The sequence below is a fragment of the Rhinopithecus roxellana genome, chromosome 16 (genome assembly GCF_007565055.1).
Source record: "Rhinopithecus roxellana isolate Shanxi Qingling chromosome 16, ASM756505v1, whole genome shotgun sequence".
Lineage (NCBI taxonomy): Eukaryota > Metazoa > Chordata > Mammalia > Primates > Cercopithecidae > Rhinopithecus > Rhinopithecus roxellana.
The window spans coordinates 37,865,947-37,893,734 of NC_044564.1; the positions used below are offsets into that span (position 1 = coordinate 37,865,947).

The window sequence follows — 27,788 nt, forward strand, 5'->3', positions numbered from 1 at the left end:
CAGACATTCCTTTCATTCCTCCTGATGACCTCATAAAGAGAGTGCTGCCATTACACCCATTTTACAGATAGAGAACTTGAGGTGCAGGTGCACCTCCATATGACAGGCATCATCCAAGGGAAGTGGAAGGCTTAAAGCAAGCTGGTCCAACCCTTGGCCCATGGGCTACATGCGGCCCAGGACGGCTTTGAATAGTGGTTACCCCTGGGAGGTTACCAACTGGTTGGAAGCCGTTCTGTTTCTTAAAACATTATGAGATTTTTTGTGTGTGTGATTTTTTTTAGCTCATCAGTTTTCATCAGTGTTAATGTATTTCATGTGTGGCCCAAGACAATTCTTCTTCCAATGTGGCCCAGGGAAGCCAAAAGATTGGACACTCTGATTTAGAGTTAAGTAAAGTTGTCCATGTGTCCAGAGTCCCAGTACCCGCTGCTAAGGGTGAAGTCAACTCCGAGCCGGAATGCATGTCAGCGCAGCCCGGCACACAGGTCCTGTGAGGAGGGGATGCCCCATGGTGTTTTGGGCATGGAAAGAGGGTTGGGTGTGAAAAGTGGTGCCCCCCTACGTTTGGTTTTCCAACCTCCTTTTCCAGGCTTTTCTCAGCTTCCATACATTACGTCAGGCAAAAAATTAGCTATTCCCCTAATGATGTATCTGTTTCCTCAGCTACTAAGACAACTCTCATTTAAATATCTCCCCTCACAGAGAAAATTATATTAATATAAATGCCATATAGGTGTTCATCAAAAGACCTAGGATGCCTTTGTAAATGTGAGCTGGTGGCGTGTGTCATCGGTCTCATGTACGACAAGGAAGCTGAGTCAGAGAGAGGAAGTATGACTGGGGTGTGGTTAAAAGTAAACCACTGTGCTTGATTTCATCTGAAAATCACAGCAATGCAATAGACTACATCTGCTATCCAAAGTCAAAGGAAAAGAGCAAAGGCATCTTCCAAAAATACATATTGGTATTATGGCTAATGCCACGTTCTAGCTGGTGGGTGAGGCAGATAAAACTAAGCAGCCATCTTCATTCCAGTGTACTTCCACTTCTACTCTCATTTTCACTCTGCCACTAAGCTGGCTGCTTAGCCTTAGAAAATTCGTTATCTCCCCTTGAGCACTGCTTTTCTTCACCACACCCTGCAAAAAAGACTGCTGGTCAGGATGACCCTGTGTGGCCTGCTGACCCCCTCTCTGTGCAGCTGAAGCCAGTGCCACCAGCCAGGTTCTCAGTGCTGTTTCTGGTTTGACGGAGCCAGCCTTCTCTCAGCCTTGGGCCCCAGTCTCAATACAAACCTCCATTTCACTGGGTCGGACCATTTCTGAATGCTTGGCTTGCGTTCTACCCAATGCCACAGGCCCTTAATTCCTGGAGCCGGCTTCTCTCTCTTTGCTCTTAGGGAACAACCATTCAGCTATGTCCAGTATGGTGTGAATGACCAAGAAGAAGTCCAGTTGTCTCTGAAGCCTGGGCAAGAATGATGGTCTCGGGGGTCTCCTCAGTTCCCTAGTCCATTGCTTCTCCATCCTTACAGGATGTGCGAGTGTCACCCAGACCTCACAGGACTGCTTCCAGCTCCATTCCTAATGGAATGTCAGTAAGGTCCTTCTATCACCAGCCACTATGCTGGACTTGTTCTTGAGTGCCACTGAGCCCAAAAGGCCACCCTAAGTAGCCCATTGGAGAAGAAATACCAGCTGCTGACTCTGGCGTCAGCTCAGCCCCTGAACATGTAGTTGGCAAATCATCATCTACCTGCTTCTCCACCTGGTCACATTCACAAGGACTTTCCCTGCCTTGGGTTTTTCCCTCCTAAATCCCTACTGATTGTCAACCCAGCTCTGGTTAACTGACTTGGCACCTGAGGGTTCATCTAGCACAAGAAATTCATGCCACCCCATCTACCTCTTTGCAGAAGAAAATTGTTCCTATTAAGCTTTTACATTCCATATTTTCTCATCAATGGATCTGATTCTTACTGTCATCCAGGGTATTTTTATGGTTTCTTCCAGCCTAAAACCCATGAATCTACACCCATAGCAAAAATATTTATGTTTCCAAGGCCTCCTGGTATTTGTGCCCTTATAGAGTACCCTCCCCCACTGAATGTGGCTGACCCATGTGACCAATAAAATACTGTGAAGGTGACAGTGTGTACTTCCCAATGCTAGGTCATAAAAGATATTACTGCCTTGATTGCTGCACACTCTGGGAGAAGCCATCCACCATGTTGTATCAACACTCAAGCATTCCTATGGGAAGAATATGTAGCGGGCCATGTAGAAAGGAATGGAGCCCTCCTGCATATAGCCAGATACCACCTGCCAGTCCTGGGAGTTCACCATCCTGAAGTGGATCCTCCAGCCCCAGTCAAGCCTTTGGACGATTACAGTCCCAGCTGACATCTAATAACTTCATGGAAGACCCTGGACTGAAACTGAACTGAAACATCATAGATATGATTAAGCTAAGGATCCTTAAAACAGAGCAGGAATGCCTCTTAGGAGCCTGTGGTCCTCCCCACCGCCGACATAATTTTTTTTAATCTTAAGTGCATTCAAAAAATTCCAGACACCTACCTAGTCCTAAAAATGTAAATAAAAATTTAACAAACCACAACAATAACAACAACAACAAAAACATAATAGCCAAACAAACTAAAGTCACAAGATGTTTGGTTCCCTGTAAAAACCAAAGACAGCATCTTAAAATATGTCCCTGAGTTGTTTTCCAGAAACCTAGACTCCCACCAAATGGAGCCACTGGCACACAGATCTCAGATAAGGAGAAGCTGAGGACTCAACTCTGATTGCTATTCTTTCTTCTAAATTTCTTCCTAAGGGGCCTGGAGAAGATCATGCCCATGAACCAGAGCTCACCTTCTTTTCTGCTGATCATACATTCTTAGACAAAGCTTTGCCTCCTTAATCAATCACAAATCAGAAAATTTTGGAATCCACCTGTGACCTGTGGGCCTCTGCTTGCAGATGTCCTGTCTTTTTAAGTCAAACCAATGTATAGCCTCCCTGTGTTGATTTATGACCTTGCCTATAACTTTTGCCTCCCTGCCTCCATAAACCCTTACCTTTAAGCCATCTGGGAGGTTGGGTCTCAAGCATAAGCTACCCAATTCTCCTTACTTGGCACCCCACAAGTAAGGGTTAGACTTAAATACCCTCCCACTAACACCCTCCTTTCTCCCACTACAAAACTCAGTAAATATTTGGCCCTACTGCACCAGGTGAGTGGACCCCAGTTCAGTTCAGTAACATCCTGAGATAGAAAGATCATTCTGGATTATCGGGTGACCCATACATGTAACTACAGGGTCATTATAAGAGATAAGCAAAGGAAAATCCAATCACAGATGAGAAAAAGGCAACATGAGAGTGGAAGCGGAGATTAATGTGGCCACAAGCCAAGGAATTCTCACAGCTAGAAGCCTTAGAAGCTGCTAGAGACAAGATGCAGACTCTCCCCTGGAGCCTCCAGAACAAATGAACCCTGCAGATACACTGATTGTGGTCCTGTAAATCTTAGGGCAGACTTCTGACCTCCAGAACTGTAAGATAAATTTCTGTTGTTTTAAGTCACTAAATTTGTGGTCATTTGTTAGACTGGCAACAAGAAACTAATATATTGCCAAAATTTTTTTTTAATTTTTGTCAATCTTCCTAAGTTTAACAATTTTTTTTTTTATTCAGGATCTCTTTCTGTTATCCAGGATAGAGTGCAGTGGTGCAATCATAGCTCACTACAATCCCTAACTCCTAAGTTCAAGCGCTCCTCCTGCCTCGGCCTCCTGAGTAGCTGGGATTACAGGCATCCTGCCACCAGGCCAGGCTAATCAAGAAAAAATTTTTTGCAGAAATAGGATCTGGCTATGTTGCCCAGCCTGGCCTCAAATTCCCGGCCTCAAGTGATCCTCCCACCTTGGCCTACCAAAGTGCATGGGATATGTATAGGTGTGAGCCACCATGTCCAGGCTGCTGTATAAATTTTATTAATTTTTTTTTTCAAAAAATCTGATTGTGGTTTCATTGATTTTTTTCAATTGATTTCCTATATTTAATTTTATTGATTTCTGCTTTTATCTTTGTTATTGCCTTCCTTCTGCTTGCTTTCATCCTTTTTTTAGTTTCTTGAGGTAGACAGTTGGATTACTGATTGAAGAACTTTTCTGTTTTCTTTTTTTTTTTTTTTGAGACGGAGTCTCGCTCTGTCGCCCGGGCTGGAGTGCACTGGCGCGATCTCGGCTCACTGCAAGCTCCGCCTCCCGGGTTTACGCCATTCTCCTGCCTCAGCCTCCCGAGTAGCTGGGACTACAGGCGCCCGCCACCTCGCCCAGCTAATTTTTTGTATTTTTTAGTAGAGACGGGGTTTCACCGTGTAGACCAGGATGGTCTCGATCTCCTGACCTCGTGATCCACCCGTCTCGGCCTCCCAAAGTGCTGGGATTACAGGCTTGAGCCACCGCGCCCAGCCGAACTTTTCTGTTTTCTAAGGTAAGCATTTGGTGCTATAAATTTTCCTCTTTGCACTGGTGCCATGTCTCATATATTTTGACATGTTGTAGCTTCATTTTCATTCAATTCTATGTATTTTTTGTATTTCCTTTGAAGCTTCTCCTTTGTCTCATTAATTATTTGCAGCCATGTTGTTTAATTTCAAAGTCTGGAGATTTTCTTACTGTTTTTCTATTACCAATTATTAATTTAGTTCCATTTTAAATTGAATTTCATTGTGATCAGAGAACATGCTCTGTATGACTTTAATTCTTTTAAATTTGGTTAGATTTGTTTTATGACCTAAGACATGGTATATCTTGGTGAAGGTTTCACGGACACTTGAAAAGAATGTTTATTGTGCTGTGATTTTGTGGAAGGCTCTATGTATGTCTATTAGATCCTGTTGGTTCGTTATTTTGTTCAGCTTTTGTCCATCCTTGTTGATTTTCTGTCTAGTAGTTCCATCAATTACTAGTAGTATCAATTACTAGATTATTCTGTCTAGTGGGCTGCTGAAGTCTCCAACTGTAATTGTGGATATATACATATCTTTCTTGTGATTGCTTCTGTTACAAGGACGGGTTCATACACACACTTTGTTTCACCAGGCTCTTCTCACTCAACAATTCCTTGTAAAAATCTTTTCAAATCAACCATAATACGACCCTAGTTCACTTTTAGAAATGGCTACATAGTACTATTCCATAGTGTAAATGTACCAGAATGTATCCCTACCACTCTATAGTGCTATTCCATAGTATAAATGTACCCTACCACTCTATAGTGCGATCTTTGCTTTGATGGGTGGGCAACATAATCCCCAGTGAAAATTCCCCTGGCTTTCTCAGTTACAAGCCTGTATTTTGATGACAGAGGCTGATAGTTGAAAACTCATAGTAGTTAAGTGGACCATAGCATATAGTAGGGACTAGAAGGGTGCAGGGTAGACATGAGTCTGCATTGAGCCTTTTGAGAAAAGAATTGTGACTTTGAAAACCATCAGTAATTCTGCTTGTAGGTCATAATAAGCCATAAAGAAAGCTCTACCACTTTTTCTTTAAGAAAGAGTAGTGGTATCTTAGAGAAAGATTAAATTATCTCTTAGTCATGTAGGCATATGAACTAAAGACCCAAATTATTCTTAGGACAGGAAAAAACTCTACAGATAGAATATAGGCCAAATCTGGCCAACACAGTAATTCAACCTTATTCCTTACTATGAGCAGGGTCTCTTAAATTTAATTTACAAACCAGAATGTAAACAATAAGATAATCTAGATACAGTGGGATCACAACTGTTGAGGAAGTAAGAAATGTTTGGCTTGGAGAAGAGAAGGCTGAGGAAAAACAGCTCTTTAGCTACTTCAAGGACTGTCATCTGGTAAGGAAGGAGCTCCATTCTGCCGGGTTTGAGAGGGCAAATGTCACCCAGATGGAGGGGGGTTGTATTAGTCAGCATTCTCTAGAGGGACAGAACTAATGGAATAGATACATATATATAAAGGGGAGTTTATTAAGTTTTAACTCGCACAATCACAAGATCCCACAATAGGCCGCCTGCAAACTGAGGAGAAAGAAGAGCCAGTCCAATTCCCAAAACTGAAGAACTTGGAGCCGGATGTTCGTGGGCAGGAAGCATCCAGCACGGGAGAAAGATGTAGGCTTGGAGGCTAGGCCAGTCTAGCCTTTTCACGTTTTTCTGCCTGCTTTATATTCTAGCCATGCTAGCAGCTCATTAGATGCTGCCCATCCAGATTAAGGTCTGCCTTTCCCAGCCCACTGACACAAATGTTCATCTCCTTGGGCAACACCCTCAAGGACACACCCAGGATCAATACTTTGCATCCTTCAATCCAATCAAGTTGACACTCAGTATTAACCATCACAGAGGTCATGGAGTACAAGGCACAATGGCCAGCAACACACTGGTCACTTGGTTCAATAGGGAAATCCCGGCCATGGGAGGACTTCACACAGAGCCTGCTTCCCGAGGATTTTAACCTTGATTGAGTGCATTCCAACTCTAAGGGGCTACAGCCCATGTTACAGACAAATGACAGCTGATATGTAGTGTCAGGTGTACCTGACTACAGCCATTCTTCAGTGGCACATCTTCCCCATCCCCTTGGCAAACACTGCGCACCCTCCCACCTCCAAGGAGCTTCTCACTCTGATTCTCCTGCTGTGAACACGCTCCACTCCTCCACCTACCCAGATCTGGATAGTCCTTCCAGATCCAGAATAAATCCCACCTCCTCAGTGAGGCCTTTTCTGATAACCCCAGCCCACCACTGATCTCTTACCACATAATTAACACCTTTTTAGAACACAGATTTTTTTTTCCCCATTCAACTGAATTAAAAGTTCCTTTTAGGCAATCACCCTGCACCTCTTCAACAACCTACAATACCTTCCACAGAACAAGACGTGTAATTGAGCTTTCAAAGATACTTGTTGATCCATTCATTTCCCCCTTTCTGTTTCATAAATCCATGTAATTTTAATTAGAGGTGGGGGCAAGTGAAAGTGTTGAGGAGTTTAGCTTTCTGTTAGGAAATGTGCTGGTAAAATTTGGCTATACAATGTTTTAACTTAATAATGATCTCTCATGGCTGTCATTAAAATTGAGTCTCTTACTGAAACCTTTCTGTAATTAGCTGTCAAGAGAAAGGACAGGAGAACACAGAATTCAAGGGTCTGCTAACAGTGGTTTTCAACTACCAAACAGCCTTTAAAGATTTTGGGTGGGCTGTGGTATACATAGTTCATGGAAGGAACAATTACCAAGGAATTTACTAATTGAACAGAATTCAAAATGTGCCTCCATGGAATTATGTTCTTAATCCCTAGCAGTATACAAATAGGCCCCAGGTCACCTTCTGGACCAGTCGCTGTTGATCAGCCACATCCTCCAGTGCCCTGCAGCCGGCTCCCATTCCTCTGTCATCAGTCGCATGTTAAGTATTCATCACAGGCTCCTTCTCCAGGGAAGCCTTGGGAGAGGCTGGCTGATAGAGTTTGGATCTGGTCCCCACCCAAATCTCACGTTGAAATATAATCCCCAGTGTTGGAGGTGGGTGCTGGTGGGACCCGACAGGATCATGGGAGCGGGTTTCTCATGAATGGTTTAGCACCATCCCCTTTGTGCATCCCCACTGTGCTGTTCTCGCGATAGTGAGTGAATTCTCGTGAGATCTGGTCTTTTAAAAGTGTAGGGCCCTACTTCTCTTTCACGCCTGCTTCTGCCATGTGCCTGCTCCCTGCTTTACCTTCTGCTGTGAAGTCTCCCCAGAAGCTGAGCAGATGTCAACATCATGCTTCCTGTACAGCCTACAGAGCCAGTTAAACCTCTTTTGTTTATAAATTACCCAGTCTTAAGTATTTCTTCACAGCAATGCGAGAACAGGCTAATACACTGGCTGAACACCTGTCCCACAATCCATGGCCTTACATCATGTCGTTGTCAGCTCAGGCTGCCATAACAAATATACCACAGACTAGGTGGCTTAAACTACAAACATTTATTTTTCATTCTGGAGTCTGGATATCCTAGATCAAGGTATTGACAGATTCAGTGTCTGGTGAGGGCTTGCTCACTGGTTGCAGAAGACTGTCTTCTTGCTGCATCCTTAACATGGTAGAAAGAGGGCAAGCAAGCTCTCTGGGACCTCTTTTATAAGGGCACGAATCCCATTCATGAGAGCTCCACCCCTATGACCTAATCACCTCCCAAAGGCCTCACCTCCTAACACCATCGAATTAGGGGTTAGGATTTCAACAGATGAATTCCGGGAGGACACAGACACTCAGTTCATAACACATCACATATCAAAACTCATGGTCTGATGCTACACACGTGTAAGCCCATCTAGATTATAGTTTCCCTGAGAGTGGGAACTATTCATCTAATTCATCTTGGATTATCCGGGGCTCCGGCATTGGGCATCTGGTAGAGTCTTGCTTTATATGGATTGACTTGAAGGCTACAGAGCTCTGGAGACCCTGAGCAGAGGGCACCAGCTGCCCGAATAGGAGAGGCAGGAGAGAACAGTTTGCTTATGTGAGCTTAGTCTTGAAGGCCAAAGAGGATTATTTTAGGCCAAGATGAGAAGGGGCCCAGAGGGGAAGAGTTTTAGCTAAGCCCAGAAGTGCAACTGGTTTGGGAGAAAACAAGTTTCTCCTTATGGTTGGAGTATCGGGGTAGGGGTGCAGGAGATGAAGCTCCAGAAGTAAAATGAAGCCAAACTGAAAGTTTTTACACTCATAATAAGGAATTTGGATTGAATTCTGTAAGCAAGGCAAGCAAGCAGCAGAGAGCTTTTAATTAGACAGATGAGATGACAGACATGTATTTTAGAAAGATAAATAATTCACCACAATTACAGAAAAAGGTGGAAAATGCATATTTACCTTACTAGATGCTGAAAAAAACCTGATTTAATTCAGCAACTATTTCAGATTTCTAAAAAACTAGGATCATAGGAAAATTTTCTTAACTTGTAAAAATGTGTGTAATCGTAAATGTTCTTGATATTTGAACAGAAGAGCTCACTTTGTAGCCAGGAGCAAGAAAGTAGCCTTCACCAATAGAATTGATGACTGTACTCAAAACTCCAGCCAAGGCAATAAGAGAAGGAAAGGAATAAACTTATTATACACACAGTGAAAAATATCTGTCCAAGTGGAAAGATGAATATAGAAGAATATTCACTATTTTATAATTTGTGAGAAATTAGAAACTGTCTACCTGTCTAACAATAGGGAACTGTTGGAATAAATTTTAGTTCACCCATAATTTGAGTGCCAAGTGAATGCCCAAAAAAGAGACAGAATTATAGGTACTAATATTGAAAGATTTCCAAAGCATATAAAGTTAGAAGAGCAAGTCACAGATCAATATATGTAGAATGTTTTGTATTCTGTAAACGAAAAGAAGAAAAGATGAAAGAAAGAAAAGAAAAAGACGTGTGTGTATGTGTGTTTTCACACACCCTGGAAATATAAGTAGCAGATCATTGTTGGGGATTATCTCTGAGAAGAATAAAATTAGTAAGTGTCAGGAAGAGATCTGAGAGGAAACTTTCACTTTTCACCCCAAACAGTTGTGTATTGTTTGAAACATTCAGAGAGGCGGTATCATCTTTTTCTCTTATTTAATAAGAAAAGTCTTTCCCAAAGCAATTTTCTGGAAAAAATCAGTAGTTTATTGCAATCATCAAGGCAAAAAAAAAAGAAAAATGGTGAGGGCATGAATCAGAATAAAAGGAAGGGAAAAGAAGAAAAACGTGAAACCCTTTAGAGGTGGAAATGAGAGGTTGGTGACTGAACAGATGTAAGAGGCTTAGAGAAAGGACGTGTTCAGCAATGACTTGGGGGTCTCAGATTTGGGGAGAGGATGAACAGTGTGACACATAAACAAGAAACAGATGCCAGAGGGAAAAATCGTGAATTTATTTTGAGACACGCTACACTTAAGAGGCATCCAAAATGGTAGATGGGCAGGTTGCACCACCAGTTAGACACACAGACCTGGGTAGATGTTTCAGTAGCCTTGAGCCCATGACGCTTGTCTCTGCTTCCATCATCACTCCTAATTGTCTTCTAATTGCCTCTACTTTAATTCTTACTTTTCCAATCATTTCTCCACACAGAAGACAGAGTAACCTTTTGGAAAGTTGCCAGTGGCTTCCCACCACACTTGCCAAAGTTCAGTGAGCTGTAGGTCTCACCCCACACCCTGTCTGGTTCCACACACTCCAGCCAAGCAGGCGCACTCTGCTTCTGTCACCTCCTCCAGATGGGCCCACGCAATCAGGCACTGACACCTACATACACATGTCCCACCTGCCTGCCAGATAATCCTACCCGTTATTTCGGCTGCATTTCAGTATCATCTCCTGGGAGAAGCCATCCTTGATTTCCATGTCACCACGACTAGCGTGGCTCCTGGTATTTTCTCTCATCTGTCTCCCCCACTGGCACTGAAGGAGCAGGAAGCAAACAATTCACCACTCTATCCCCAATCCTAGCACAGGCCTAGCACAGAATAGGGGTTCAATAGATACCCGTTGAATGAAACAATTGATTTTAAAATTGATGAAGGAATACACTAGTCAATGGGTGAATGGGTAGGGCAAGACTGGAAAAAATCCAGAAACAAAAATGGAAAGATAAGAGGAGAACCAAAGGACAAAACATTTCAAGGCCGAGACTGGGAGTCCTCCAGGGAGAGGACAACAGCATCAGGGTCTGCGGGGAGGGAGGTCAGGCTGCAAAAGAATCGAAAAGGGGTTTAGATTTCATACGAGGGGGCACTGATGGACCTTTTCCAGATCACTATCCACGGACCGGGAGAAGCCGGTCACTGCATATTAATGTGAATAAGAAGAGAGGCAGTGAAGTGGGAAGGAAAGGACGCACAAGGGAAGAGAGAGGGCTTCAAGCGGAGGCAGGATGGGAGGAAGGCTGATTTAGCAGGACACAGACCTAAGGAGTGTGTCCCTCTCCCTGTATATGTAATTATAAGACAAGCAAAGAGAGTAAGTACTAAAAACACAGAACCTCCTAATGACTGTATTACACATTGCTGCTGCCTGCACCTTAAGGTTGAATTCACTGTACCGTGTGGTGTAGACTCTTCCAGCTGAGCTACTGCATTCCTCTTCCCGCCTCCCAGTGGCAGCAGGGCAGTGGTTCTTCACAGCACAAAAACTGGCAAAACTTCAAATCATGACTTTTTTGTCCCAAGAGCCAGATGTTAACCATTGGCCGGCACACCCCTGCCCTGGGGGTCCAGCAGGAGGGAGGAGGGAAGGAGGGCAATGAGGGGGACAGGGGTTGTGGTCAACATCCGGACATCAGAATTCTCCCCTCTGGCTGTTAAGTTGTGAGTCTTATTTTCTCCTCTCAGCTGAGTTAATAAGTCATTCTGCAAATGAGGTTCTTATCTATTACAGGAGTTGCTACTTCCAGTGAAAAAAGTCACAGCTCAGTTCTCTAGATAGTGCAGCCATCACCTCCTTACAAATAACAATCCTTTAAAAAGCAGTTTCTCTATCCCAGAGAGCAGAGGAGACCCTGGAGAACTCAGCCCTAGGAAGGGGTGAGGCGGGCTGACTAAGCAAGGGGTACTATGATCCCATCAGACATATGGACGTGGAAAGTCAGAGGACGAAAGGAGGCTTCTCAGCATGTGGGAAGCAGGAGGGACTCAGGGGCACCTGCCAGGCCCTGGGCCCTGCCAGCTCACCCACTTGACCAGTGACCTTCTGTTCTCAGCCCAGCTTCCCAAAAGAGGCGCCACCCTGCCTAGTTCCCTTTTCTGAGAGTACTTATTTACTCTTTGTTCTTTAATTTGGTCAAACCCAAATAGAAACATGCACCAATATACTTTTTAGAACTTCCATGATAGCAAATCTTAAATTGAGAAAATCACATCTGTAAATTATTATTATTGTTATTATTGTTTGCAGATTGGGGGGAAACCCCATGGCTTTTCCATTTTACTGGTGAAACACCTTGACACAGAAGCGTGTCTCCCCTCCTGGGTGCCTCTGCCTCCTGTGACTCAAAAGCATCAATGTAAGGCGGCTACATGTCCTGCTGCTGGGCTTGCCCCCACCTCGAGGGACCATATCAGGTGTGATGCCAGGGGCAGGCAGCCACCCGTGTCCCCACACCCTGAACCAGCTTGTGAACCACAGCCATGGGCCCTTGCCACTTAGCCCCATAAAGACCTACTCACAGCTCCCCTTGTGGACAGAGTCACAGTTTATCTGTCTTATAGGTCAGACCCCTACTCTAGCATCCATCTATAGTAAACCCTGAACAAACATTTGAGGAATTTAAAAATGTTTCTCAATTTGGGTCGGGCACGGTGGCTCAGGCCTGTAATCCTAGCACGTTGGGAGGCTGAGGCAGGCGGATCACCTGAGGTCGGGAGTTCGAGACCAGCAGACCAACATGGAGAAACTCTGTCTCTATTAAAAATACAAAATTAGCTGAGTGTGGTGGCACATGCCTGTAATCCCAGCTACTTAGGAGGCTAAGGCAGGAGAATTGCTTGAACCCGGCAGGCAGAGGCTGCTGTGAGCCAGGATCACACCATTGTACTCCAGCCCGGGCAACAAGAGCAAAACTCTGTCTCAAAAAAAAAAAAAAAAAAAAAAAAAGTTTCTCTATTTGATACCCAAAAGAACAGTAAGTAATAAAATCTGAGACTCTTTCAGACAAGTTTATCTGATCATTCCTTATCCCGTATTTCCATATTGTTAGGAAACAGAAATCCCTACAAGTGGTTCAGGTCAGTTAGTGGCTACTGTAGAAAATACTTCTAGAGTTTACGTGTATTTCCGAGGGTGAATTGTATATGTCCGCTTGACTGAGCCATGAGATGCCCAGATATTTGGTTAAACATTATTCTGGTGTGTCTGTGAGAGTTTTTTCCTTTTTGATAACATTAACATTTGAATCAGTAGTAGACTGAACAAACAGATGGCCCTCCCCAATTTGTATGGCTCTTCTCCAATCCGTTGAGGGCCTGAATAAAACAAAAAGCCTGACCCCTCCCCTGGATAACAGAGAATTCCTCTTGTTGGCCTTCAGGCTGGGACGCTATTTTGTCCCGCCTTCAGATCAAACTGAAACATTGGCTCTTCCTGGGTCTCAAGAGGCCAGCATCAGAACTGGAACTGACACTATCAGCTTTCCTGGGTCTGGGCCACCCTGCAGACCTTGGGACTTGCCTGCCTCCAAAATTATGCAAGCCAATTCCTTATAATAAATCCCTTTTATTATAAGAAACTCTTGGTTCTGTTTTTTCTGAAGAACCCTGACTAATACTATTAAAAACAACTTGGGAGAACACCCATTTCCAGAAGGCTCCTCGGATACTGGAAGAGGCCCTGCCGGGCACTGAGTAGAGGAGGTTGGGAGGTGCGCCTCCCACCTCCCCACCTGAAGGCTAGGAGGCCTGCCCCTCCTCACAGCTCACAGTGCTTCCTGGGGACCACAGAGTCAAATCTAGGACGTCTGAGCACACTTGGGACCCTGAACCACTTGGCCATATTTGATATCACTGTTAAGCCCGAGGCTGCAACTTATTCGTCAAGAACATGGTGTGTTCTCCAAGCACTGAGGCGGAGGTGCCATCCAGACCTGCACAATTCTAGGGCCCCACTAACACACTTGTAAGTTCATTCCTGAAGGACAGTCACCACGGACCAACTTGAAGCCCGCATTCCCACTGCGTGAGGAGTGCCTTCATGTCTAGAAGGAATTTGGACATCCAGGCCACTGCTTGACCCACATCAGGGCAAAAACAGGCCCACACAAGTCCACAGAGGAGCAGCAGGCAAAACCTGGAAGTCTGGAAACTGCTCCCAAACAGTGCAGGGTGGGGTGGGGTGCAGATGGCACTGAACCGATGGCTGTTGAAGTTGGGTGGTGGGTGATGTGTCCCTGGGGCCTCATTTTACCATTCTCTCTGTTTCGTTGTGTTTATATGTTTCGTATGTTGATGTATGTTTTAAAATCCTCATAATAAATGTTTGAATTTTATAAAAGGGTGTTTTACAAGGCATGTTACAAGGTTGGCAGGTGACCTTGCAAGACAGGCAGGGCTGCAAGCAGAGGAGGTAGAGATCAGTGTGAGGTGGGTTAGGCTCCCTCATCCCTCATGTCATGTCAGGGATGGGCAGGATGAATGGGCTCAAGGCTGTCTTTCTCCTGCTGCCAGTTTTTAGGGGCCTCTCCTGCTGAGTGGGTTGTGGAGGTCTTTTTGTTGAGAAGACCCGAGGCAGCCAAACCAAGACTCAAGGAGGGAGAGGCAGCAAGGAGGGATGCGCTAAATCCTGGGTGGTGAGGGGGCTCTTTGGTATTCGACATGGTACAGCCCAAGGGCACATCCAGGAACTAAACCATGTGCCTGGCAGGGGCCAACCTGTATTTTTGCCAGCCTGAAGCACAGCTCATGCAGTCAAAATCAGCAGGGAGGGCCCACCATGGCCAGAAGAGAAACCTGCACTACTCACTTTAATCCTAGAAAGACACCTGTGCAGGCCTGGCACAGTGGCTCATGCCTGTAATTCCAGCACCTTGGGAGGCTGAGGCAGGCAGATCACTTGAAGCCAAGAGTTCAAGACCAGTCTGGGCAACACAGGGAAGCCCCATCTCTACAAAAAGTAAAACAATTAGCCAAGCATGGTGGTGTGTGCCTTTGTCCAAGCTATTGGGAAGATAGCTTGAGCCTGGGAGGTCGAGGCTACAGTGAGCCATAATCATGCCACTGGATTCCAGTCTGGGTGACAGAGTGAGACTCCATCTCCAAAATAAAAAAAAATGCATATGCTAGGGAATAATGGAATACAGTTGGCCCTCCAAATTCATGAAAATATTTTTTAAATACATGATAAAAATAACAATACAAAAATAAAAGAGAACACAAATCAAACAATGCAGTATAACAAATATTTGTGTAGCATTTACATTATAATAAGTATTAGTAATCTAGAGATATTACAATTATAGTATACGGTATATGAAAGATGTGCATAAGTTATTTGCAAATACTGCATCAGTTTATATCAGGGACTTGAACATGCTCGGATTTTGGTATCCATGGGGTTCCTGGAACCAATCCCCCTTAGATCTCAAGGGATGATTGTACACAAATCCCTCATAATTCACTTACATTTTGTCCATCTTCCAGAGGGGCAATAAGTCATTGTGAAGGGCTGGATCTTCCAGGCAAAGAACACTCAAAACAACTAAATTTTCATTGTTTTATCTTAAGAAATTAAAGCCTTCTGTGACTCCTGCTTTGGTAAAAACTGTAAGAGGCCCAGAGTATACAGTACCTCTACTAAATACCACCTTGGGGGTAAATTCCTTGTCAACAGAGCCAGAACCATATTTTGATTTTTTTTTTAAACAGAAAGTTTCTATTTGGGCAGGTGGCAGTGGAAATTTTTAATGTTTGCAAAGCAAAAAGCACTATTGTCAGTAGATTGCCAAGCAATTATATTTAATGGAATTTGATAAAATGAAGTTTGTCAGAATGACCTCAGAATAGAGAGCATTTCTGATGTGAGGCTGGGTGAAGGCCAAGTTCCAGAGTTTGAAGGGTTCATACGAGTTTAAATTCTTGAAATTTGGAATGGACTCTTTGCTTCTTTTTCTGCCTATTCAATAGACAAAAATGAGGAAAGCCTTTTTTGAGGTGTTCTCCACTTTGGGAAGACCATGCATTTCAGATCATATCCGAGGATGGCTTCAAGTCTGAAGTAAGCAGCACTATAACAATGAGCTCTTTGAACATTTTTCTTCTTGGTTTTGAGGAGCTTCAGATATCCAGACAGCTGCTGGGGTGTCAGGCACCTGCAAGCACCAATGGACCGGGTAAGGCACCTGTTCGAGCTGTCTCCTCAACTTTCCTTTTCTGCAGCTTCTTCCAGCATCCAGGCTTCAATGCAGATCCTCACAGGCACCTGGGCTCATGGCTAGAAACCCAAATCTTCACTAGATGGCAGTGGTATTTGCCAGACCAGCTGTGATGCAGAGCAAGGCGTGTCTGAACCCAGAATCCATAGATCATAGAATCCATGGATCTAACTAAACTGCTGCCACCTGCCTTAAAAAGAGACCCCAGCCAGAGCGGTGCCATCCAGTGTTGAGAAGATGCTCACCAGCCAAGAAGAGCAGTGGTGGTCCCCTCTTCCAGACATGTCAGATGTACAGGAGGGCTGAGGTATATCCGGCACCTTCTCACCAACTCTCCTCACAAAGATGAAGAAGACTAGCATGGCCTGTAACTATGGAAACATAGCCTTTGGCCCCTGGTATCTCACTGGGAGTCAAGTGGTCCAAACAGGGATGCCTAATCCCTCTCACCCCAGTGTAACTGGTGCCACTCTGTTTATTTATAACCATGACTGCTCTGCAACTCTGAAGTGGCCACTCAGGGAAAATTCACCAATTCTAGCACTGGGAGACATGGACTAATGACTCCCAGTGGACCCTCACATTGTCACACTGTTGTTGTTTTGGTGGGGAGGGGAGAGGTGAAATCACAATGGGGTCAAAATGTTTTGTTTTGTTTTTTAACTCACAGAACACGAGTAATTATGAATTTGTAAGACCAAAACAAACTTGTAAGGCATATTGTGCAGCTGCACATCCCCACACCTCTGTGACACACACACACAGACACAGAAACACACACACACAATGGTCAACATCCACCCACTCAGTAGGCTGTTCCTATGCTCAATGCCTCCCACCTTAAAGATATTATTAATCCACCACATATTGTAGAACTCTTATGATAAACTGCAAAATTGCCCTTTACCCAGGAAACACACATAACTGGTCACTTCTTTCCATTGCATCTGCAACCATTTTATTTATGAATTAAATAATTCACTACCTCTATTACCCTTGGGTATTTTCATTGAACATGCTGGCTCCTCCTTGTTGCTTTCCTCTGAGCCCCACCATGGACTTGGGTCCTTGCACTGCAGGGTCTGACCCTGGCCCCCGTGATCCAGCAGGTGTCCACCAGGTGAGCACACTCCTGATACTGCAGTGTGCTTCCCTGGGCCCATCTCTTCCAATTACATTAGATGCTGGAGCAAAAAACGATACCGATTCTGATGCCACCATTTCTGCCTCGGCCAGGACCCCAACCCATAGAGACCAACCCCAGCACAACCCTGCCTTCAACTTGCTGCAGCCGGGGACAGCCAGGTCCAGAGAGGTGAGCTGACTGCTCTAGTCCCACAATAAGGTGGTGGTGGAGCTGCAGCCCAGGTGTCCTGCCTTTCACCAGTCCAGGACCTTCACCAGCCCAGGTGTCTGCTCTAGTCTCCCCTACCCTAAGCCAGGCACTTCAGGCCAGCAGCACCAGCACATCCTGCAGGGCCAGCCTGTTGGCTGGAAAGCCAGTCTTCCAAGTGGGTTCACGTGTTTGCTGCCCAGGCTTTCTGTTCCCAGGACTCGGCTTTAGTGACAGTAATCATATATTCCTCAAAACTATGACATATACTCAAAGGTAAGACACCATGCGGAGGCAGAGGAGCAGCCATCTGTTCCTTACAGGATGGAAGTTTTGTCGTAGTTTATCTTTTTCTTAAACATGAATATAAAAGAAATGACTGAGACAATTGGATATTTCTAGAAATATGACATTTCCCATTTTCTAACAAGAAAGAAAACAGCCCCCATCCAAAGTCATCACAAGTCATCTACCTGTGGCCTGTGGGGTGTGTGTGTGTTGTGTGTGTGTGTGGTGTCTGTATGGTCACGTGTGGGCGTGTGGTGTGTCTGTGCATATGTGTGTGTATGTGTGAGGTGTATGTGTGGTTTGTGTGTATGTGTGGAGTGTGTATGTGCCTTTAACACATCTGTGCTTGTGTCACATAAAAAGAGATAACTCACTATCCAGATCAAATTAATAACTTTATCTATTAATGTAAAAAGAAATTCTTAAGCTATTTTTCAAACCATTTAGATATTTACATGTAAGCCATCCATATTATAAGATTTTTAAACAATTTTGAGAAAAAAAATCAACTTTAAAGTTCAACTCCACATCAAAAAACAACTTTTCAGTCTAGAAGTAAAATAAAATTCTACAATATTACAGTAGAATTGATACAGTTATTTTAATATAGTTAAAATAACTTTTGTATGATCTTTGCTCACAGTTACCGAAAGAATACAGCTCTGAGAAAATGAAAATTTAAGATATTTTATACACTTTGTCAAGTGAAAAAAAATTAAGAATAAATTTTTGAGTAAATGTAACTTATGAAGACCACCTATAAAAGGCAGTAGAGCATTTACAAATAAAGCAAATGATTTATACCACCCCAATCATTTGATGCACAAATGGGAGAAATAAAATAATTTTTAAAGAGTCCTTGTAAAAACAGAGCTTTGTTCCAAAAGGGAAGCATATCAGGAAGTGTCCAGCATATCAGGAAATAATGCAGTATTTTCTGATCATTAAATCTCCTATAAATAGCTTGCCATTTTCACTGTCAGTAAATGTACAACACTCCACAAGCTGAAACCTATATAACTTCGCTGGAGCCTTCACAGGTGTTTATGAATGACATAATCTGCTAGCTCACTGAATGCTGACGCTGTTGGAATAGCTCTGAGCAGCGGGCACCTAAAACCATTGCTTTTACATTGGGCCTCCTGATTCTTGCCCTTGGCACTTGGGTCAGTTCTAAATATGGTCACTTCTTATCCTTTTGAAGTCTGTGCTGTGATGTGCTCTAAGAAGGAGTCCGTCTTTTGGGGACCATGCTGGGGCCAAAGGCAAACCTGGTGCAGCCCACACAGCATTGCCTCCTGCTCCAGCCTCGCCCCCTCCAGCAGGCAGTTTCAGAGCTGAATGTCAAGGCTGTGCTTGTCTTCAGATGGCCCAGTGGCTCTTTAAAAACTGAACCCCTGCCTCCTGTCCCCTGCACTGTTCATATTCCTTCCTACAGTTTCCCCACCGTGGATCTCAGGACGGAGAAGGTGGAGGACCAGGATATTGTCTTTTGAACCTGCTAAAGACCAGCAGCCTCCTTGAGTGATGGGGGTCCTACCCAGCTTTGACTTTAGGATAAGATAATTTAAAGGAGAGCAGCACCGTAATCAATACTCATTTGTATTTCTTTTAGGTCAAAATATCAAACACTTTTAAAATGGAAATTTAATGAAACTATTCATTGTTCTTTGCTGTTGGATTTTTCTTTTCTGTCAAGAGCATAGTTTCTTGTTCTTTCTTTTACATCACCAAAAGAAAAAAAGGAAATGCCAAGTACACTTAGGGGAGTAAAAAGGTGCTGCCAATGAGGCCCAGCTGAAAAGAATATAAACCTCCAGGCAGAGTAAGCTGCAGCCTTCCTGTGTGCATAGCCCCGTTCTGTTATTTAGCAGCAAACTCAATGATGGACCAATTAGACATGCTTAAAGCTTTGAATTCTCCTGTTGCTCAGGAACTTCTTCCATGTTTAAATTTTAAGTCCTTCATTAATTCACATTCTAAGCTGTTACTCAAATAGTTTAATGTTTCCTAGATGATCAAAATTCACCATACTTCTGTACTTTACAGTCCCTGTTCTCAGATTAAGTCGAAATATTTTTGAATTATAATTCATGTATGCAATATCCTAATATCACCTGGTATTTCTTTGAGAGGGGAAAATCTATAATACAGTATATAAATTTTCCAGGAAACTAGAAAACATTTGGGGGCTTTATTTTTAATTTAGAAAAAAATTACATCAAAGAGAATAATGCATCCTTTCCCAAACCCTAAACTCCTAGTTTTTACGATTGGTATCTAGTCATATGATAAAGATGGCCCATTTCTATCTACCAGAAATCTTTTAAAGTAAGGATACCAGTAGAACTATTCAAAAATTCTAAATAATGCCAAATTAAGATTGTTTTCGGTTAATAATTTTTCAATAAAATAAGTTCACAGTTTTAAACTCAACATAGGCAATGCAGGGATTTGCACATGTGCGCCAACAGAGGGCCATGTGATAATTTGAATCAAACACGCACACACACTTTAGCATCTGGTTTTCTTTCTGCGTGATTTCAAACTTCTCCAGGAAAGCAGAGGACAATGCCTGCGTTTATGTTCACATCACATCACTATTCACAGCTGCTAATGAACAAGGAACCAAACCATGGATGGTACAGAGCCCTAATTAGTCATGCCATGCACCCCTCAACCCGTCACTGCAACCCCTTAAATTTGAGGCAACACAAAGTAACCCCAAGACACAGACAAGCTCTGTGCAGATCCAGCCCTTTAACTATGAATACTACTGCTGATGCTGCCAGTAAGTTACAAACCTTACAGCAACAGATTGCCGACACAGAACCATCTTACTTTAGTACATTCATCATTATTTTGCCACATTTGACCTTTCAAACTGGATGCTGGCCTTCCTTCTTTAAAAAACAAAAGCAAAGTTCTAAGCAAAGTGATTCAAACAAAAATTTAAAGCCATAAGTTTGAGAATTCTCCCTCAATTTGAAAACTACTCTGTTAAATATGACAGGCAGAAAAAGCTTTTCCAAGGTCTATTTGTCTGTTTGAAATGTAGGCTTTTTAAAACAGCAATTATACTAACAACCCCAGAAGTAAACACAACCTCAAAGCTGTCAGGGATTTTTGGTTTGGTTTTTTTTTTTTCTTTTTGTTTTCGACCCCTGGTTATATAATTTAAATAAGCAAAACAAGAAGAATATTCTGTTTCTCTTAAAATAAACTAACCCAAATATGCATATATTATGCTCATCTATATCCCTTTGGTAAAATATAATAAAACATACTTAGAAGCTAAAATGAAGGTTAAATTCAAAAGCAGACTGAAAAGGTGAAGAGGCCCTCTTTTAACAACAATGGCCACATTCATCTTCAAGTACTTTTTATATAGTTAAAGGTAATCCACAAAGTTAAGTATCTCTGTTAATATTTTAGTTCCGACCAGATACTGCATTTTACCTGAGGATGCGTTCTGCTAAATGTTTACACTGGAATCTGCAGCCAATATTTACGAACAGACATCCTGGGGGTTTCTCAGTGTTACTGAGGACACTGTGGGGATAGAGTTTGTGTCTCATTTCTTTCTCAATACAAAGCCATGCCTTGGAGTGGCAGGATTGAAACACTGCAACTTCCATCCTCAACCCCTTGTGTAGGGGGTGTCTGCTCGGCTGTGGAGGCTGGTAAAGCTCTGAGCTGCCCAACGGGCAGAAGGAAATAACCGCGTGGCAGATTACTTGAACTGTGCTGAGGCTTTTTCCTTAAATATCATAACACGCTTGCATAAGGGTGGAATTTTATTGACTACATCGTGCTTTTATCATCTTCGTGTTGGAGGAAAAAACTCCTTTCCAGCCTGTGGCTCCAAGCGCAGCGCCCTAGTTCCCTTTTAGCACATTTAAATGGAAGACTACAGTCACCAGAAAAATAGTCCCAGAATTCTCATTCCGCTGCTGTAAACGAGAACCTTTCCTTAGGGAATGAAAGACAAACCCCAAGAAAACCTGGCCTGGGTGAGAAAGTAAAGCCCGTCGAAGAGAAAGCAACACAACATTTGGCCTGCTCTGCAAGGAGCTGGGAATTCTTGCTGCTGGGTCAACAAGATGCCTACCCTCCCTCCCGGGAAGACACAGCAGGAGTAGGGCCGCCACTCAGTGCATCTCTCCTCCCGGGGGCTGCCCTGGTCTCCCCGGCGCGTTTCCTAGATACTAGGCAGGCCGGACCCCCGCTGTCCAGGGCTGGGCTCCCATGACACTGACCAGACATCTGGTAAGCCAGGTGGCAAAGGCGTGCCAAAAAAGTGGAGCCCATGGAAAACCAGGACGGAGAGGTCATCCGAGTGGTAAACCTTCTCCCAATGGATGCGGGAAAACCGCATTTGTAGTTCCCTCCTTACCGCTGTCAAGCGAGCTGATTGCTAAGGAGTGCGCATTTCCTTGCCTCTAACGTGACAGTCGCGGGTGCGCCCCGCACCCCGGACTTCAGGGAATGAAGGAGTCTGTCCCGAACTGGCCCCCACCCTGGCCCCAGAATCCCCAACCCTCAGGGTGGCCGGCGCCCGCACCCACCTTGACCACGTAGGTGACTCCGGGCCCCAGCACCTGGTCGCTGGCGTGCGGCGCCCCCCGAGGGGTTCTGGGCAGCGGCTCGTCGCCCGGCCGGCCCTTCCTGGCGGTGCTCATGGCCGGGGCGTGGGGCGGCGGGGGCGCGCTGCCGTCCGGGGCGGCCAGGCTGGGCGCGCTGCAGCTGCCGGAGAGCCGCGCGCCCGCCCGCTCCCGGGCGGCCGACGACAGGCCGCGGAGGCCCGAGCTGGAGAGTTTCAGGTGGGACACCTTGTGGAGCAGGTGGCCCAGGCTGCCGGGCCCATCGTCGGGCGCCTTGCGCAGCGCCTCGCCGGACACCAAGTAGGGAGCCGCCGCCGGGGTCGCGCGCGCCGCTGAAACCTTGCCTCCGCCGCCGCTCACCGACAGGCTGTGGAGAAGGTCATCGACCGATGTCACCGAGTCATTCCTGAAGCGGTTGTACTTGGTGCGTGGAAGCATGCCCCTCCGTGGGCTCGCTGCATCCGCCCGGGCGCTGCTGGTGCCGGCCCCGGCGCGGGCTGCCGCGCATAGCAGGCGAGCCACTGTCCCCGGAGCGGGACGGAGAGTGGGGGCCCCGGGACAGCCTTCTGGAGAGCGAGAGCAGAGCAAGAGGATGGTGCCCTCCCACCATTAAAAGCCAGCACAGCAACGGCCGCGCAGTCCTGGCCCTGGAGACCGCTGCTTGGGGTTGCACGTTTGCTTTGCAAAAGTCATAGTTGCCTCTGATGGAGCGCCCAGCTGCTTGGGGCTGCTCACAGCAAAAGCATGACTCACTCTGAGAGGAGACCCTTCTCAACAAAGGCTCGGTGAGCACTGCAAATCACTTCCTGTAGCAGAAAAAAAAAAAAAAAAAAGAAAAGAAAAGAAAAAAAGGAAAAAAAGAAGAAAAAAACGACATCCACCCGCTGACAGCACACTAGAGCCAATCAATTCTCAAATTTCCTTTTTCTACCTTCCCTGATATTTCCTTCCAACCTTTGATTTTTCACCTTCCCATCCCCCACAATCTGCATTTGTGCCAAAGGTAAATCCAATCCAGTTCCTTCAAATCGTCAAATGAACTTTCTGAAACCCATTATTCTGTTAGGTTTTGCTCGTCCCTGCTCAGCCCATCTGTGTGAGCCTGTAAAAGTGTCTAACAGCGATGCGTTAAAATGTGACGAAGGCTTTTTCAGAATCAGATCTTCAGCGAATCCTGATGAATCCTGACTTGGAAGGCAGCAGGAATTTTTAAATAGAAAAAACAAAAAAGATATTCACCCTCAGGTGAACATAAAATACCAATTTCCTAGATTTTTCTTTTTCTTTTCAAATTAACAGAGCAGCGATGACAAGTGTCTTTGTGGCAATGCAGTTCCTCAAAAAAAAAAAAAAATCTGCATATAAACTTCTGCACAGTGCCAATCAAGGGGTCTTCCCTGCTAATTTACAGCAGTCTTTCTCAGCCAGGGTTAAGTTGAATATCCACTTCCAAAAAAGAAGAGTGCGTCTTTGACGAGTGGCAACAGGCTCCAGAAATCCATTCCAAAAAAGGGGCTGCATCTGAAGCTTTATTCCTACTGAATGTGTTTAGCTCTGGAAAAACGCCTAAGAAATGCTACAAATACATTTCAATGTTCCTTCAGTTGCTGCTTGCAACCCTGCAGTCAGGAAGGAAAAAAATGCAGCTGTTCTCATTGCACATCAAATCCACAGGGGGGAAAATATGCCTTCTTTTCAGGAGTCAGGCTCGGGCTTGCAAGTAAAATGCACAGGCCTTCTTTCTTTCAGTTAGGAGAGCAAGGCTTTCGCTGTCCCCAAAGGTCTGCCCGAGACTGAAGCCCTCTGACTCTTGACCTCAGTGGGCTCTGCCAGGCTTCCTCACGCATTAGGATCACCTGCTCCACAGTGAACCACTCACTATCAAAGTTTCCCCGCAACTTCTGAGCAAGCGAATAAATTCAGTTCTAGCACACTCTCAGGTCACCCTGACCTCTCACGCCCATGATCGAACATGTGGGGCACGTGAGGTCCTGAGTCTTAAACCCTGCTCTACGGAGCAGAGTTTAATGAGCGCCACTCATGGCGGGCGAGCGGATGAGGCCAACCCCTAGGACGCAAGAGCACAGAGGAGCCGCGGCGTCCCGGGTACAGGAAACGCGTCCCCACGGCTCGCCTCCTGTGCCGCAGCCCTAGCAGAACAGCCACACGGCACTCATTTGTTCCCGTTCCCTGGCTTGCATAGCAACAGCAATTGCACACCCCATAGATGATTTTGATGGTTATCAGAGTCCTCCCCAGATCTGTAGCGAAACAGCCCTATCATTCCCAAAGCGAGATCTTCATTAGATGCAGACAAAAACAGCAAAATGTGAATGAAATGCTGTTTGTGTGAATGAAAAGGCTAGTGAGCGAGCCAGCGTTTCTGTGAATGAAGCAGGGCCTTGCAGCCGGTGCCAGGCAATCCCCTGGGCTCCAGCGGCCTCAACCAATGAGCGGCCGCCCCGATGACTCATTCAACAAAGGCTTGCTCAATAGTGGAAGATTCCATTTCAATCAAAGGCGGGATCTTTTATCCAACGGCAGTGTGGGAAAAAAAAAAAAAGAGAAAAAAAAAAAAAAAAAAAAAAAGGAAAAAAACACCCAGCCGGACTGCAAAGATACCGGGAGGAAGAGGCCAGCTGCTGTGGAGAGGAAAAGCTGTTTTACAAGGGAATTCGAGATCCCTTGGTCAGGTCTGAGTGTGAAGAGGGTCTCTCTTGGAGGTGAGCTGTGCCCCTAAACTTTCATTCAGCCGTTCATTTACATCAAGGAACAACCATGAATGTGCCAGTCGTTCAGCTTTTATTATGAATGTACACTAAATGCACGTTCAAAACGTAGGTTCCTAGCCCTTGATTCTTTTTTTGTGAAAGGCATGTAGAACACCTGTATACGTTCTGAGGCTCCAGGGAGGAAAAAAAAAATCCAAAGCTAAGTACTTAACCCTTTAGCTAACAGGAGACTTTTATTTATTTTATTATGAGGCCAGTGGAGGGAAATTGGGCATTTTAAAATATAAATAGCAATATAAATTTACTATATATGAAAAGATATGTAATCAAAGATGGAAATTAATATTCCAAAAACACAGTAGTATGGTAAAACCTCACTTACCTGGAAAATAGTATCAACATTTTGGAACGTAGCAGAGAGGTGGAAAAAGAAAAACCCGAAGGCCTCTCAGCATCAAAAGGAGGCTGTGCAGCCCACACAGAAGCTTACACACCCTACTCATGAGAAAACCCTTTGCCCTTTCTGGGGAGCTGTTCATGTTTATTTTAGACCCTGTACCAGAAAGCCCACGTATCTGCTTGATCAACATAGAGGCAGATGAGAGATGAGACCACTGCGACAGAAAACGCTAAATGTAAATTAAATTTTCTAATGCTGGCTTGCTTGATAGCCTTCTGATAACATGGAGGGAAGCAGGAAAATGAACTCCATTTTAAAGTCAGCCTTGAGATTCACCAAAGCCAGGCAGTCTGGGGTAATTTACAATGAGAGCCTTTCTGGCATGTTGTGGTTTTTCTTTTTTAAATCAATGCTTAAACACGTATTTGCTTTCTATGGTTGCCATAACAAATTACCACAAAATCAATGGCTTAAAATAACACAATTTATTATCTTCCAGTTTGCAGGTAAGAAGTCCAAATGGGTCATGCTGGGATTTAGCAGGGGTGTGGGCAGAGCTGGTTCCTCTGGAGGCCCCGAGGGAGAATCCACAAATTTCTGAGAAGGTGCCATGAGCTGGGCCCTGGGGAAGGTGGTTTTGCCTTCTGGAAGGCAGAAAATCTGAAATTAATGCTATAACCTAGTTAAGGCTATGTGAATCTTTAAATATATGTGAGATACAAAAACTTGACCAAAGGAGTGAACTTGAGCTGAGGATGCGGAGGTGACCCCTGACCCCAGTGGAGGCATCCTCCAGGTAGACTTCACAGGAGGAGATTGTGTGGGCAAGGGCTCCAGGCCTGAACAGCCCAGAATCTCCCAGAATCCCTGGTAAGTTGGTTGGGTTGGTGAGGGGGTCAGGAGGGCTGGGCACTCAAAAAGGCTTAGAGGGGTGATGTGGTTTGGATGTGTGTCCCCTCCAAATTTCATGTTGAAATGTGACCCTCGGTGTTGGAGGTTCGGCCTGGTAGGAGGTGACTGAATCATGGGGGTGGATCCCTCATGAATGGCTTAGCACCATTCTCTTGGTGATGAGTGAGTTCTAGCTCTGAGCTTACATGAGATTTGCTTGGATAAAAGAATGTGGCAGCCTGGTGTGGTGTAATCCCAGCACTGTAATCCCAGCACTTTGGGAGGCCAAGGTGGGTGGATCACCTGAGGTCAGGAGTTTGAGTTCAGCCTGGCCAACAGGTGAAACCCCATCTCTACTAAAAATACCAAAACTAGCCGGTCATGGCGGCAGGTGCCTGTAATCCCAGGTACTCTGGGGGCTGAGGCAGGAGAATCGCTTGAACCCGGGAAGAGGAGGTTGCAGTGAGCCGAGATCACTCCATTGCATTCCAGACTGGGCAACAAGAGTGAGACTTTGTCTCAAACAAAATAAAAATAAAATAAAATAAAATAAAATAAAATAAAATAAAATAAAATAAAAAATGTGGCACCTCCCCTCTCACTCTCTTTATTGCTTCTGCTCACACCATATGACACTCCTGCTCCCCCTTCACCTCCTGCCACAATTGAGGCCCTCACCAGAAGCCAAGCAGATGCCAGTACCATACTTCCTGTACAGTCTGCAGAACCATGAGCCATTTCAACCTCTTTTCTTTATAAATTACCCTCTGGCATTCCTTCATAGCAATGCAAGAACAGACGGACACAAGGGGCTTGAGAGAGGGTCACACAGTCAGGTTTGCCTTTTATGGAGACCACTTTGATAGTGACCTGCGGTGGCTTTAGGAAGTTGAAAGGAGTGGGAGATAATGGGACAAGTTAAAAAAGAACAAGGGCTTGAATAAAAGCAAGAGCAGTGGGGCTGGAAAGAGAGGGATGGATTCAAGATAGCTGGGAAGGTAAAGGATCTGTCTCCATGATGAGGAAGTGTGAGAGAGAGCGAGGCTGGGTAGGCTTCGGCAGAATTTGAGACAGAGTTTGGAATGCAAGATGATTATTAGGGACCAAGCTCCATGGAAAGAAGGGGAGGTTGCAGGATGGAGCAGAGGCAGAAGTGAGTTGTGACCTAGGCCCCACACACCTCGGTCCTGCCGAGAGTTCTGGAGAAAGAGCGCCATTCAGAGAGTATCCCTTGGCCTGCAGGGCTCCTCATTCACTCTCACACACTCCCTCACTCTCCCCATTCATCTCCTTACTATGGGCTGCCCAGGGAGGAACAGCCTCCAGCAGGTGGCACTCTGCTGCTGAGTACCCCCAGAAAAAGTTGATATAAAGGCTGTGGGCCCATGGCACCCCGAAGCCCAGCCTCTCCCAAAGACAGGAATGCCAAGTAAAGCCCATGTTTCTAACTTGGACCATTGGGTTGAGTTGAGTGTTACCCATGAGGATGAGAAGCATCCCCATGACAGGCAGGTCACAGGGAAAGGCAAGGACCGGGCTTCGAATGTGTGTGAGGGGTGGGGATCTTCCATGCAGAGATGGCCAGAGCTG

At 45.0% G+C, this 27,788-nt stretch overlaps 1 protein-coding gene across 4 annotated transcripts in view; it reads right to left on the bottom strand.

Moving 5' to 3' along the window:
* SHC3 (SHC adaptor protein 3) overlaps positions 1 to 22,971 on the bottom strand; it is a 176,969-nt gene extending 153,998 nt beyond the window's left edge. For 2 of the 4 annotated variants that reach the window (XM_030920395.1, XM_030920394.1), the window contains exon 1: positions 22,536 to 22,774. In XM_030920395.1, the coding sequence (XP_030776255.1) occupies positions 22,536 to 22,613 (78 nt within the window). In that variant the 5' untranslated portion in view covers positions 22,614 to 22,774. Of the gene's footprint in view, positions 1 to 22,139 lie in introns of all 4 variants that reach the window. The other 2 variants (XM_030920393.1, XM_010371270.2) reach the window with 2 other exon arrangements.
* Positions 22,972 to 27,788: the final 4,817 nt, after the last annotated feature.